This window comes from Xenopus laevis, chromosome 2L, assembly GCF_017654675.1.
Source record: "Xenopus laevis strain J_2021 chromosome 2L, Xenopus_laevis_v10.1, whole genome shotgun sequence".
NCBI lineage: Eukaryota > Metazoa > Chordata > Amphibia > Anura > Pipidae > Xenopus > Xenopus laevis.
The window spans coordinates 73,476,744-73,490,975 of record NC_054373.1 but is presented as its reverse complement, the minus strand read 5'-3'; the positions used below and the strand labels follow the sequence as shown (position 1 = coordinate 73,490,975).

The window sequence follows — 14,232 nt, the reverse complement described above, 5'->3', positions numbered from 1 at the left end:
TGTGTTGCATTGGTTTGGTGATTACATATTTAAAAATCCCTTATACATAGGCATACAAGGAATCACTCATGGGATGCATATGAAAACAATTCAGAAATATATTATTTATATGTTCTTTACCATTTAATACAAAAATTTTGACACTTACCTCTCTCCATTGCTTACTTTCTACACCCTGCGTGTACAAGACACACACTGCAAAAAAAAAAACAAAAAAAAAGATAAGTTCTGCAGAATATAAGCATACCAATTTCTACATTAAACTAATTATAAAATCACCTTGCTTTGAAAGTCACATCCGATACAGAGCACAAGTGGAAAACAAAGATGGAACGCAAGGAGGAAGGGAAACTTCATACCATACTTGACAATGAAGGACTCTATTTGGGAACTGGGTGACAACTTACTGTAACCTTGCGCTGACCAAAGTATTTTTATTGTCGCCGGTGTCAGAATTGTCTTCAGCAGCAAACATATTCGCCTCTGGCGAAACACAGAAATTTGCCGCAAATTTGCGCCTGGCGAATAAATTCGTCCATCAATACCAATCAACCTTACTGGGCTAGATTTTTGTTTTGTCATTCCCCTATCTCTGTGGTGTTATTGTACTTTCTTTTACTGTCATACAATGGGCATATTATCTAGAATGCTCTCAACCTAAATATAGTTATATATACAGTTGTGTAATTTGTTGAACACACATACAGTAAAAGAATGTTAAGCTAACATTTCCACTGTGAGTAACTCTGAGAATAAAGATTTACTTCTTCCCACTAACTACTAATTGTTTTTAACCTTAGTCTGGACTCTGAGCTCAAGAGGCAACTAACCACATATTAAGTATAACTTACCTTTCTCATCTCCCAGGATTGTATTGCCTTATTCAATTTTAGATTGTACCACAGAGCTAGATGTAATTCAATAAGAAAAACATATCTCACTGTTTATATCATAAAAGGTCAGATCAATGAGAAACATTGCTGTATGTTTATCATGTGAACACTCATTGAGGCAAAAAAAAGTTTCTCCAATTTTATGTCTATGAAGATTCTCATTTATCCAGTTCATAATAGACAATATGTAGTAGAATCAAGTCAAAGGCAACTGGACATTTGGAGATTTCTTAAAAAACGTTTCACCACTCATCCGAGTGACTTCTTCAGTTCAACTGAAGTGGTAGGGAATTCCCCGGCATTTAAACCTTTGAGGGTAGCCACAGAAATCCAATCACAATGGTTCAATTGAACTTCAGTAAATTGTTGTCTGAAACTCACAAATGTGTGAAAGTGTGATCCAGTCACAATGGTACCACTATTTTTATTGAGGCAGGAGTTAATCTTTCAATGTACATGACTGAAAGTGTGAATAGTTGTGAAGCCACCAGGGTAAGGATATCAAAGCAGCATTGTATGTTGATGACAAGTGGTGTCACAGGTCACCTACTCTGTTCAGGGATGGTTTTCTAGTTTGGCATAAATGGCCCCTTTCACACCTCTTTCAAACCATCTGTCCTCTCTGTCAAAAAAATACACATTGCTGTCTTCGAAGGAGTGTCCCATTTCTTTGAGCTGTAGATAGACTGCTGAGCCTTTAGGAGTTACAGTGCTACGCAATATGTTGTCGCTATATAAATACGTGTTAATAATAGGAGTTCGCCCTTCTATGTTGGGTCATTCTCTTACAGAGTGGTTGATTTGTCTCCCTGATGTATAGATCTGAGTACTCTTTCTTCACTTCCAGTTTTTTCCCATAGACTTAAGCAGTTTTTTCATGTGATATAGGGCCAGAGTCAATTTAGTGAGAAAAAGGTTTATTACATGAAAACCCATGGACAAAATTCAATTTGAGAAGCATTTAAATTCAGAAAAATTTATTGATGTCTATGGGAAATTGAATTAGGAGAAAAGTTTTTTCTCCTCGAATTGAATCTCATCCGTGAGTTTTCATTTGATAAACCATGAGATCACTTTTTCTCACTGAATTAAATCTGGCCCAAAGAGTTTGACTACAGATGGTGTTTTTTCATGCTCTCTATATACTGAAAGATACATTAGTATAAAGATAGTATTAGTACAAATACGTAAAAATTTGACCATATTAAACTGAGAGGCAGATTTATCAAAGTTGAAATTAGTTTTCCATGACAAGGCATGCTAGTAGCATTTACTGCCTCTGCTACTTCTTGCCACTGGCTCTGCAAGCATGCATGCTGATAGTACTAAGCTCCAATAATTAGTCTCATGCTGCATTATCCTAATAGGTAAATGAAGTCCCAATGCTTGATCTCTCCTTAGCACTGTACCAATCAGTCAGAATAATGGAGACAAATCATTTGCTTTCTCTGATGTCATCATTTTGTTATGATAGATTAGTTATTACAGAAGAAAAAGTAGTTGGATTTAACTATTTTTTGAATATGTCATCCCCAACAGCTGTTTCTGGTGCGCCCAGCCACCCACTTTTAGGACAAATGGAAGAGTCTACTAGACTGTATAGCATTCCCTGTGTTCCAAAAAAGTAGCTTGGGCCACTTAAATTTCTTAGTTGGAACTTGTGAGTGCATTAATATGCAGAATTATTTCAGAGAAATTTCTGATAAATTTGTACAAATTGGTAAATCCTTTACAATTTGTGGGAGGGGGAAATTACGAATTGCTGAGATTTCCCATGGGTCCATTAAATTAACCAGTGGTAGATATAACAAATCCAAAGAATTCTATAGAAGATTTTTAAGACTTTTCAAGTGCTTATTTCCTTTCATGTGCTTATGATGTTCTGCACTTGGAAAATGCTAGAATGTTATTGAGGCAAACAATAACAAATATGTCATTTTCAAAGTGTTAAACATCTGCTCTAGTGTTACAGAGACTGAATGATTACTAACATTTTGAAGTGACCATATATAGATCATCATCATCATACTTTTAGTACACTCCCTACATTATAAGGTCCATTTAAGGTCAATATAATGCTATAATTGGTAGTAACCAGTAGAGGGATGAATGTAAAGTTCTTTTGTGAAAGTGTTTAGTTGCTCCAGGAAGTAATGAAGTAAGAAATGATAAATTCTATGTGGTGGCAAAACATTGGTTGATTTTTCAACAAATATGTCCGAAAACCCATGATACAGATGTAGAATTAATGACAAACATGGATCCATGGACTGTGTAACAGACAGGAATTTGTGAGAATTAGTTAGCTGAAAAGGAAATTATTAGAAGGCTCCAACATAACACCAGAGTGACTGGACATAAATAAGTATTTCTTTAACTGCACATGTCCAGAGAAAATTGAGAAATCATCAGTTTATATTGTTATAATGGACTTCATGATAAAATAATATTGGTGAAAGAGACAAGGTATCCAAGCAAGCCTTTGGAAACATGGCTATGCTAAACAAAAGAAAGGTTTGGAAGACAGTTAGGGGCAGATTAACAAAGGGTCGAATTTGAAGTTAAAAAAACTAGAAATTCTGTTCTCGAATTGAAATCCCTCGACTTCGAATATCGAAGTTGAGGAATTGTTACCGTATTCGGTCGATCGAATAAAAATCGTTCGATCGAACTATTAAATCGTTAGATTCAATCAATTTTTAGCGATCGATCGAAGGATTTTTATTCAACCAAAAAAAACTTAGAAAAGTGCTTTGGAAGGTCACTTTAAGCTAACATTGCACTTCGGTAGCTTTAATTTGAAGTTGAAGGTTTTTTGTAAGTATGAAGTCGAAGATTTTTTTAAAGAGACAGTACTTTGATTATCGAATGGTTGAATAGTCTAACAATTTTTACTTTGAATCATTCGAATCGAAGTCGAATGGTCGAATATAGCCTATTCGATGGTCGAAGTACCCAAAAATTTACTTAGAAATTCGAACTTTTTGAAATTCGAACCATCACTCGAGCTTAGTAAATCTGCCCCTTGGTGTTACTAAAACAAACTAAGAACATTGTTATCTTCTCAGACTGAATTCTTGTAAAGCCTGCTGACCATCTCCAAGGAAAACTAATTTAACAGGAATTGAGTATACCCGAAAGACCCACAGGATGCAGTGTATAGCGGCACCTAATAGATGGTATTCAGTACAGTACATACTGGAATTCATTGGATGCCTATGGGACATGAAGTATCTCATGGTTTTTAGCGACTACTACTGGACAGTGTTTCATGCTGGATACAGGATGTGTACAAACAAACTGTAGTGGGCAACTGCCTGGTTGTCATGGAGTGCAAAGGGCTATAGCTGGAAGGTCCTCCATTTGGTGTACACACAGAAAAAAGAAAAAAGGAATAAGGAACAGGTGATATATCTGAAGAAACACTTTAAGGATAGCCACCTAGACAAAACACGATATGCACACACACCAAGTCATTAGGTTAGAATAGTTAGAACATACCTAATAAATAAGCCTTGTATGTTTCCTTCATTATGAGATTTGATTTACATTGTGATAACCTGTTGTAATTGTGGTAGTAGTTAATTGTAAGAAGAATAAACTCTTATGTCCATAAGTTAACAGAGTCCTTTATATATTGTCACAGGTATAGAAATATATGCTGGTCCAGAGTTAAGGGAAAGCCTGACAGGCTTACAGTCACAAACCCAGTATTTAGGGGGGCTTTTTAACATTGGCAGAACCAGACAGTAATCTATTCTTTTGAGATGCAGTGTAGAATCTAAAGGTGGCCATACACGGGCCGATAAAAGCTGCCGACAGACCGTCGGCAGCTTATTGGCCCGTGTATGGGGCCCCCCGACAGGCTTCACCGATCGAGATCTGGCCGAAAGTCGGCCAGATCTCGATCGGATGGGACAAAACATCCCATCGGATCGCGGCCGCATCTATTCGTTGATGCGGTCCCGCGATCCGACCGCCCGTTAGGCATTGTTAGGATCCGATCGTTGGGCCCTAGGGCCCACGATCGGATCAGCCCGATATTGCCCACCTCAAGGTGGGCATATCGGAGGGAGATCCGCTCGTTTGGCAACATTGCCAAACTAGCGGATCTCTCAGTGTATGGGCACCTTAAGTCAGTACAGATGTACTGCATGGCCTTAAAAGTCTATCATTAGAACTAGATCAGCAGATTTAGGATTTTAAATTAGCAGTAAGATAGAAACTATAAGGAATTTTGCAGAAAATGCTACAGTTAGATGTGTGTAAAGCAAGTTTTAATGCATTAGAATTGTTAAATGATATGTTGCACCAATTTGAAATATGCTAATAGTAAAATAGGAAAGCATTGCATAAGAAAAGGAAATATGTTGATAATTTAGCACAACTTGTTTCTCAGTTTAAAACATCATTAGAAAAAAGTAAACGTAACATTGTACCTGACAACAACAAAGAGCATATTTCCCCTGAAAATTTTACATTTTGTCCTATGTGTCATCTTAACAAAAAATAAGTTGTTGATGAGATGTGATGTAAATATCAGAATAGTTTTCATGCTGTGACAGAGTGGGAAGACAGTATATGTTTTGACCCTTTAAATATAGCACAAATGACATATCCAGTGATTAGTAGGCCAGACAGTAGTGTTAGACGCTCACCCTCAAGCAACTTACATAGCTGTTCATTTACAGTGGAAGAGCCCTATAAAAGATATGCTAGGGAGATAAAATCTCTCATTACTCCATTTAATTCCAGTCTTCACATGGTTTATAACCTTGTGATTTTTTAGCAATTTGTGACTCAGTAAACTTTAGATGATCAGACTGCCTGCTATATTTTGAGAATTTGGCTACCTGCTCACTACAGTAATACCTTACAACTAAGGCAGCAGGATCATAGGTGGGCTGATAAAGAGGAACATAGCAATCCGATTTTAGCCCTTCCAGGAGTACCAGTTATTGATATGTCATTCTTTAATGAAGAGAAAATGAAGATGTGTTTGCTTTCTGTACAACCTATCACTCAATATATTGTATAATTACCCACAGACCCAATTTAGAGATAGGAGACCCCAGAATGTTACAAATACTTGCAGGGAAATACAAAGGAATGGATTTTGTTACTCGAAACCTTCTTGGTAATGAACAAAATTTCCCTGAGTTTCTCTATATTTTAACTGACTGGAGAAAGCATTATGTTGTTGAAGCTTCATTAGCCTCACAAGGTATCCAAATACCCAAGATAAACCAGCTTTGTTTTTCTTGTTGGACAATTGGACACATAAAGAAAGATTGTAAGTAACAGTTCATAACAGAAAGAACAGGGAATATGTATGGAAGTATACTTTAAAGACTGGTACTGGAAAGAACCACAAGAAGTGACAAATGCAGTCTTTTCCTTGGCCTGTTCAGATAATTGTATGTCAATACCCTTTTATTAAATCAACAAAAGTCATCAGATACTGAGCAGTACCCAGCCTGTCTATTAGCTTTCGTCCCTAGGCATTGGGTAGGTGTTAAACTTGGACAATGAATTAAGCTTGCAAAAATCATTACAAAACTGCCAATTACCATCTGGCTTGGGAACAAGAACAATTGGGCTAGATCAGTCACTACTGGACTCTTCAATTATCCCTAACTCAAACATTTTTGCCACTTCATCAGCCACAGCTTTCTGTCTAGCTTCGGGAATCCTATAGGGTTTGAGTTTAACACGAACCCCTGGCTCAGTGACAATATCATGCTCAACATTGAGTCTTTCCTGGGAGGTCAGAGAAACTATCCCTATTCCTCATTAGGAATTTTTTAACATGATAAAGTTGTTCTGGCTTCCTCTTGCCAGGTTGGTATACCTTGTAATTCACCTCCCCAATTCTCTCCATGATTTCAAAGGGTCCCTGCCATTTTGCAAGGAACTTACTCTCTACTGTGGAGACCAAAACTAGTACTCTGTCTCCAGGTGAAAAATCACGTATTTTAGCATTATGGTTGTATATCTTTTGTTGGGCAGCCTGGGCTTGGGCCAGGTTTTCTCTTACAATGGGCAAAGTTGAAGCAATTCTATCTTGTATCTGTGATATGTGTTCAATTACACTCCTGTAGGGTGTCACTTCCGCTTCCCAGGTTTCCTTGGCTATGTCTAAGAGCCCCCCTCGGATGTCTCCCCTAGAGTAACTCAAATGCGGAATAACCTGTGGAGGACTGGGGAACTTCCCTAATAGCAAACATAAGAGAGGGTAATAGGCAATCCCAGTTTTTCCCATCTTTGGCCATTACTTTTTTTGATATACTTTTCAGGGTCTTGTTGAACCGCTCCAAAAGACCATCTGTCTGAGGGTGGTAGACAGAGGTTCATAACTGTGACATTTTAAACAATTTACAGCGTTCCATAGTTACTCTGGACATAAAAGGGGTACCCTGATCTGTGAGGATTTCTTTAGGGATCCCAACCCTACTGAATACATGAATCAATTCTTTGGCAATTATTTTTACAGAAGTGTTGTGCAAAGGAATAGCTTGTGGATAGCGAGTGGCATAGTCCATGATCAGATATATTGGTGACCCCAGGCAGATTTTAACAAAAGGCCCATCAGATCCATGGCTATCGCTCAATGGGTATTTCAATAATTGGTAATAGGACTAGGGGACTACAAAAGTTTGACATTGGAGTGGAAATCTGGCAAACAGGACAGGACCCACAGTAATACTTTACCTGTTGATACACGCCAGGCCAAAAAAACCTCTGCAAAACTCTCAGTAGTTTTTTCCACACCCAAATATCCCCCATTACATGACCATGGGCAAGATCCAACACCATTTTGGGTTTGGGTACCACTAATTGTTCAATCACCTTATTTGGTTTTTTTGATACTTGGTATAGGATAGGATACTTGGTATAAGGATAGGATATTTTAGCTGTTCTGTACCAAAATTCTCTTTGTGTACATCCAAATCAGAAAAATCCACAACATTGTCATTATCATCTGACTCACTGGTTTCCCCACTAGGGTTTGAAACATAGTAGTTACATAGTTACATAGTTACATAGTTAAATTGGGTTGAAAAAAGACAAAGTCCATCAAGTTCAACCCCTCCAAATGAAAACCCAGCATCCATACATACACCCCTCCCTACTTTTAATTAAATTCTATATACCCATACCTATACTAACTATAGAGCTTAGTATCACAATAGCCTTTGATATTATGTCTGTCCAAAAAATCATCCAAGCCATTCTTAAAGGCATTAACTGAATCAGCCATCACAACATCACCCAGCAGTGCATTCCACAACCTCACTGTCCTGACTGTGAAGAACCCCCTACGTTGCTTCAAATGAAAGTTCTTTTATTCTAGTCTAAAGGGGTGGCCTCTGGAACATCTTCAGGTTCCTCCAAGTCTTCAGCTAATAGAGAGAAAGGGGAAGATGGGGTTTCCTGAGGAGAATCTTCTGAAGCTGTTACCTCTGAATTTTCTGTGGCTGCATGTCCTTCCACTACTACATCAGAGCAGGGGGAAACTGATTGATCCCAGAGATCCCAAAACTGGGGAAAATCCCTCCCAATTATAGCATCATGCAGAAGGTGTGGTACTATCCTTGCAGAGTGAGTCACTGTACCAAGGCCCGTTCTAAATGTCAGAGTTGTCACGTGATACTCCCGTGTGTCACCATGGATACAAACCACACCAACCCTTTTTTTCTGGAACTTAACAGGGCCTACTGAGTCTGCTTTTTCCAAGACTAAGCTACCTTAGTCTTGCAATGCAAGCAATTGTTTCCACTCTCTCACTTTACAGATTTGTTTTTCTTGAACCGGCACCACAGTGCAGGCAACAGTAACAAACATGGAGTGGTGTCTATTCCTGCAAGAAAAATCACATTGCATGGGATCATCAAGCAAAGGGAAATAAACCTAAGAATCTCAGACTTTCCAGTCTTAGATTGCCATCCTCCTGGGTTTTTGGCAAAAGTCTCTCCCTTTAAGGGTGATTTACTTTTACCACCCCCGGTGTCCCCATGAACAATCTTAACAGTTGCCAGAGTGTACCCCCCTTTCAGGTGTGGAGCACGGAACAATGAGGGAGAGGTAACAAAGTTCTCAGCTGCAAAGTACCTTTCTACTTACTCCACAAGGTCATCTGCTGTTTTAGGGTCTGTTTTGCAGGGCAACAGGAAGGGATCTCAGGTAGCGATCCAGCACCATCCTCTCAATAATCGCCGGTCCAGTCGGGGACTCCGGCTGCAACCACTTCCTCACCAGGTGGATCAGGTCAAATATCTGAGAGTGTGGAGGCTTGTCAGGGTGATTAGCCCAGCTGTAGACTCATTGGGCATGAAGCACCAGGGTAACGCCAAGGCAAGCCAGAATCTTTTTTTTTTCAGTCTCTCATAATCTTGTCAGTGACAGGGTCAAGGTCAAAATATGCTTTTTGCACTTCACCTGTTAGCAGAGGTGCCAAAAGACCTGCCCGCTCTTTAGACCAACTTTCTCTTTTGGCGGTCTGCTCAAATGTAGTGAGATATGCCTCTGGATCATCCTCTTATGTCATCTTTTAGAGAAAGCGGCTCACATTTTGATTTTGGTCACATTGCTATGGGCTACTGCAGGTAGCTCCTGGGTCTCTGTGACAATTGTTGGACCAATCCTGTCAGTACCTACCAGTCTGCATCTGCAGCTTCTGCTAGCTTTTGAAACATGGTGGTTGTCTGCTGCTGCAACTGTAGCGGGCTTCCACTTGCTGCTGTGCATGGTGCTGGGAGGCATTTGTTGCCTTCTGTTCAGCATTGGTTTGCTGAAGTGCAGCATTAGACAGCATTAACTGTTTCACAATCTCCTCCATGCTGCACAGTTATTAAGGGATCACTACCCCTTTATTTCACAGTCTCTGCAATATTATACTGCCTTTTGTTGCTATATTTTGTGCCAGAGCACCCTCCACCATATGTAAGGGCTTAGGTAGCTGAGATCCGCTTTCTGGGGGTAAAGCAGCCTACGTCAAAATCACAACTCATAAGAGGGTAGTCTCTTTCAGGCAGTTTATTTTCACTTGCAGCAAAACAACATAAACAGTTCAAAATAAACTCCTTGCCAATTAATGGGCTTCGAATTAATAAAGGTTAGTTTTCTCACTAACCAGGAGTAGGCCTACCACCTGTCCCCCCAAAACAAATGAAAAAGAAGTACATCAAAAGTTCCAACCTTCTAGTGATTCAAACATCTCTCTCTGTGCTCACACAGGCAGCTTCCTTGTGTCTATTCCCTCAGACTGAAGCTCTACACTCTGGCTTGAGCTGCCGTTTTAATTATCCACCTGAGATGCCTCAGGACAACTCAAAACAACCGGGCTGGACTAGCAGTCCCGGAACCACTCTGTTAGGAACCTGGGGCATAAATAAGCTCCGTCCTGGACTTTCCCAGGTATCTTAGACCTCACCACACTATGGGGCAAATTTACTAACCTCTGAAAATTCGCCAGCGATGGCTTTGCTCCCATCGCAACACTTTGCCAGGCATAGATTCGTCAGGACAACGCTAATTCACTAAAATCCGAAGTTGCATCCAGGGCACCGAATGCTGGCAAAGTTGAACTAGCGTTACTGCGGCAAGCAAATCGAAGTTGCGCTAGCGTTGCCTCATTTGCAAACGGCCGGAAGTTAAAGTTCAATGGACGTATATGTTTCGGCAAATACATTACATTACACAAGCCCAGAAAACTTTAATAAAAGAAAATAGAGTTGTTATATTGCCCTACACATGAGCCCAGTGTATAGTTTATGTGCCATATGTTAGGAAATGTATGGGGGAAGCCGGTTACCCCACAAAAATTCCATTTGCTAGAGCGCAAATTCACCAGGTGTTAGGGAGTGAAGTACCACTAGAGTCTATCTCCTTCTCTAGCGAAGTTACGCCAGCGACCATTAGTAAATTGGTGAAGTACCGAAATTACGTCACACTGGCGAATTTTTGCCCACGTTAGTCACTTTCGCCCTTTAGTAGATTTGCCCCTATGAGACAATTAGAAAGAGCATCAGCAGATGAACAATTAGGCATTTTGTTCTATTTTGCATGGAATGATTTTTTGAAAAAAATTTTAAGTCCTGTGAGTGCTGTATTTTCAATTAATGGATTAAATATATATATATATATATATATATATATATATATATATATATATATATATATATATATATATATACTTCCATATCCAAATATTTCCATATCCAAATATGGTTTGTTGACGTGTTAATGGTTCTATTGGTTAGATGTTAGGTGTATGTGAGTTACCTTATCTATTTAGCAACTGTATTAAAGAGTCCTTAATCCATGAAATATAGTCTACATAAACTAACAATGCTTTAGATATACTGTATTTGATAACTGTCATGGATGAACTGATGTGTATGAATTAGTCCTCAAAGCTATTTTATTATATGTTATATGTATATGTGCAATATATTTTAAATAACAATACTACTATATATAATATTGTATAAGAAGGTATATTTTAACACACAGTAGTGGCAAATTACAGTATATATATATATATATATATATATATATATATATATATATATATATATATATATATATATATATATATATATAGATATAGATAGATAGATTTGTCATAGTAAGTTATTATAATATTTACACTGTACACATATTTTGTAGGCTTTTAAATAATTTTATAATTAAGATATATGATCTTTTTTACAAACAGAGATATTATCACATGAAACAAGTTTTTAGACATCTAAGGGGTGTGAGTAGATTTACTCAACAATACACATATGGATAGGTGTTACCTTTTACTCACTTATGTGTTTTACATATTGATATACTGATTGGACACTTGGGCTATTTAGTGAGCTGTCTCACTTCCTGTTTTCATCCTGATGACGGCTCTATATATATATATATATATATATATATATATATATATATATATATATATATATATATATATATATATATATATATCGGGGGGAATGAATTAAGCTGTAGTTATGATACGAATTTAAATGTAGTGTTATAGAGTCCTCCTAGTTTGATTGAAACTATGAGGGTAAATATGAGTACATGTAAGGGACCCAGAAACCAGTTCTTCATAAGGCTCCAAATTAGAAGATAGGTAATTTCCCATAGAGTAAATGCATATTTATGAAAAACAATGATATTGCAATGATATTTTTATATGTTTGAATGTTCTGACAGACTTAAGTTATGGAGAGAAATGATGCAAAAACAGCTTATTTTGACTTATTTTGAAAACCCTACATCCTAAGCATTGAGAATAATAAATCCCATGTACTTGCCCAACAATACTATTTCATGTGTTAAAAATGAAAATAATATACAAGATACCTACTTCACTGTAATGTTCAGCATATGTATACTAACTAAAATGGTATCTGAGGTTTATTTAATTTCCTATGCTGGTTGTAGTAGAGTTCAAAACTAGTTCATCTGTCTTTACCATACATACCTTATTCTGTGCTCCTGTAATCATAACATACCTCAACTTTACTCCATTGGATTAATTATCATAGAACATTATCAAATGAAACTGATCAGATTGCTTTAAAGATATAACTTCTAGTTTAACTATTCTGTTAGTATGTTTGGGGCTTCATCTACTGTCAAAATGTTGTGAATTATTTTATGCAACTCTTGCATTTATTGTTGTGAGTTTTTTTTAATAATATAATTATACAGCTCAATCTGTCAATTATATATAGGTATAAAATACCTATATCCAAGGCTAACCATATTATTGGTGAATTTAGCTACAGTATATAAGTACATTTAAATTAGATACACGTGACATCAACTGTTCCTCCATTCCATGACAATATATGAACATCCATTTTCCCTTCAGACCAGAGCCCCATTTACAATATCACAGAGAATTCATCTATGCGCACGCACCAAGTCATTAGGTTAGAATAGTTAGAACTTACCTTATAAATAAGCCTTGTATGTTGTATGCTTCCTTCATTATGAGATTTTATTTGCATTGTGATAACTTGTAACTTGTTGTAATTGTAGTAGTTAATTATAGGAAGAATAAACTCTTATGTCTATAAGATACTAGAGTCCTTTATATGTTGTCACAAGTATAGAAATATATGCTGGTCCAGAGTTAAGGGAAAGCCTGACAGGTTATAGTAGCTAACCCGGTATTTAGTGGGGCTTTTAACAAATATAATACAAAGAGTACTATTTTCTGGGGTGGAGAGGGATCAGCTAATGTGCTGCAAAGGCTTGACTGAGTAAACATTAAGGGGCCGATTCACTAGCTTCGAGTGAAGGATTCGAAGTAAAAAAACTTTGAATTTCGAAGTGTTTTTTGGGCTACTTCGACCATCGAATGGGCTACTTCGACCATCGACTACGATTTCGACTTAGAATCGAAGGATTCGAACCAAAAATCGCTTAAGTATTCGACTATTCGATAGTCGAGGTACTGTCTCTTTAAGAAAAAACTTCGACCCCTTAGTTCGCCATCTAAAAGCTACCGAAGTCAATGTTAGTCTATGGGGAAGGTCCTTCGATCGTTGGATTAAAATCCTTTGAATCGTTCGATTCGAAGGATTTAATCGTTTGATCGAAGGATTATTCCTTCGATCGTTCGATCGAACTATTTGCCCTAAAATCCTTCGACTTTGATATTTATTCAGCCCCTAAATGGAATAAAAAAACTTTTCTCTTTACATCTCAAAATGTGCCGTAAATGTGTTGGTTTTGCACTAGCTCAAATTACAGAAATGATAGCACATCTGGGGTATTTTCCATTTGCGGCCCCTACAAGCCACATAGCCACACAGCCACACTGTAATTAAGTTAAACCTTTGTATTGTATTTGTATTTCAAACTGTTCAGTAGACCCCTGGCTTTCCTATTTAGAGTGTTTTATGTTGGTACCTATAGATATACAGTATGAGTAATAAGATGCTCTAGAGGCAGGGTTGGACAGGGCCAGGATGCCAGGAAAAACCCAGTGGGCCCCCGGCTCTAGTGGGCCCCGCCGACCCAGATCCGCCACCTAGATTTCTTCCTGTGGCTTCTGCCTTAGGGCCCCCTTCAGACCCTGAGGGCTACTGCCTCAGGGCCTCCCATCTGGCAACTGCATTGCTGCTCATGTGCGCAAGGGCATACACACGCGCATCAGCACAGCTTTTTGCCGCGACCATACAGTTCTGACGCGCATGTGTGAGTGTGCACATGCGCAGTGGGGGGAAGGGCTGCAGGACTGGAGTCAGTGAGGCAGCATCCCTCAGAGTCCGGAAGGGGGACCCGGAGGCAGAAGTCCCGGTGAGCCCAGGCCCCCCAATCCGAC

The 14,232-nt window shown here is 38.3% G+C and overlaps 1 protein-coding gene across 2 annotated transcripts in view; it reads right to left on the bottom strand.

The window, feature by feature from the left end:
• The window catches only part of LOC108708155 (copine-5), a 169,653-nt gene that overhangs the window by 116,035 nt on the left and 39,386 nt on the right, over positions 1-14,232 (bottom strand). The window contains exons 1-2 of one of the 2 annotated variants that reach the window (XM_018246554.2): positions 10,092-10,162; positions 149-195 (exon numbers count right to left, since the gene is read on the bottom strand). In XM_018246554.2, the coding sequence (XP_018102043.1) occupies positions 149-195; positions 10,092-10,110 (66 nt within the window). In that variant the 5' untranslated portion in view covers positions 10,111-10,162. Of the gene's footprint in view, positions 1-148; positions 196-10,091; positions 10,163-14,232 lie in introns of those variants that run through there. The other variant, XM_041582039.1, reaches the window with a different exon arrangement.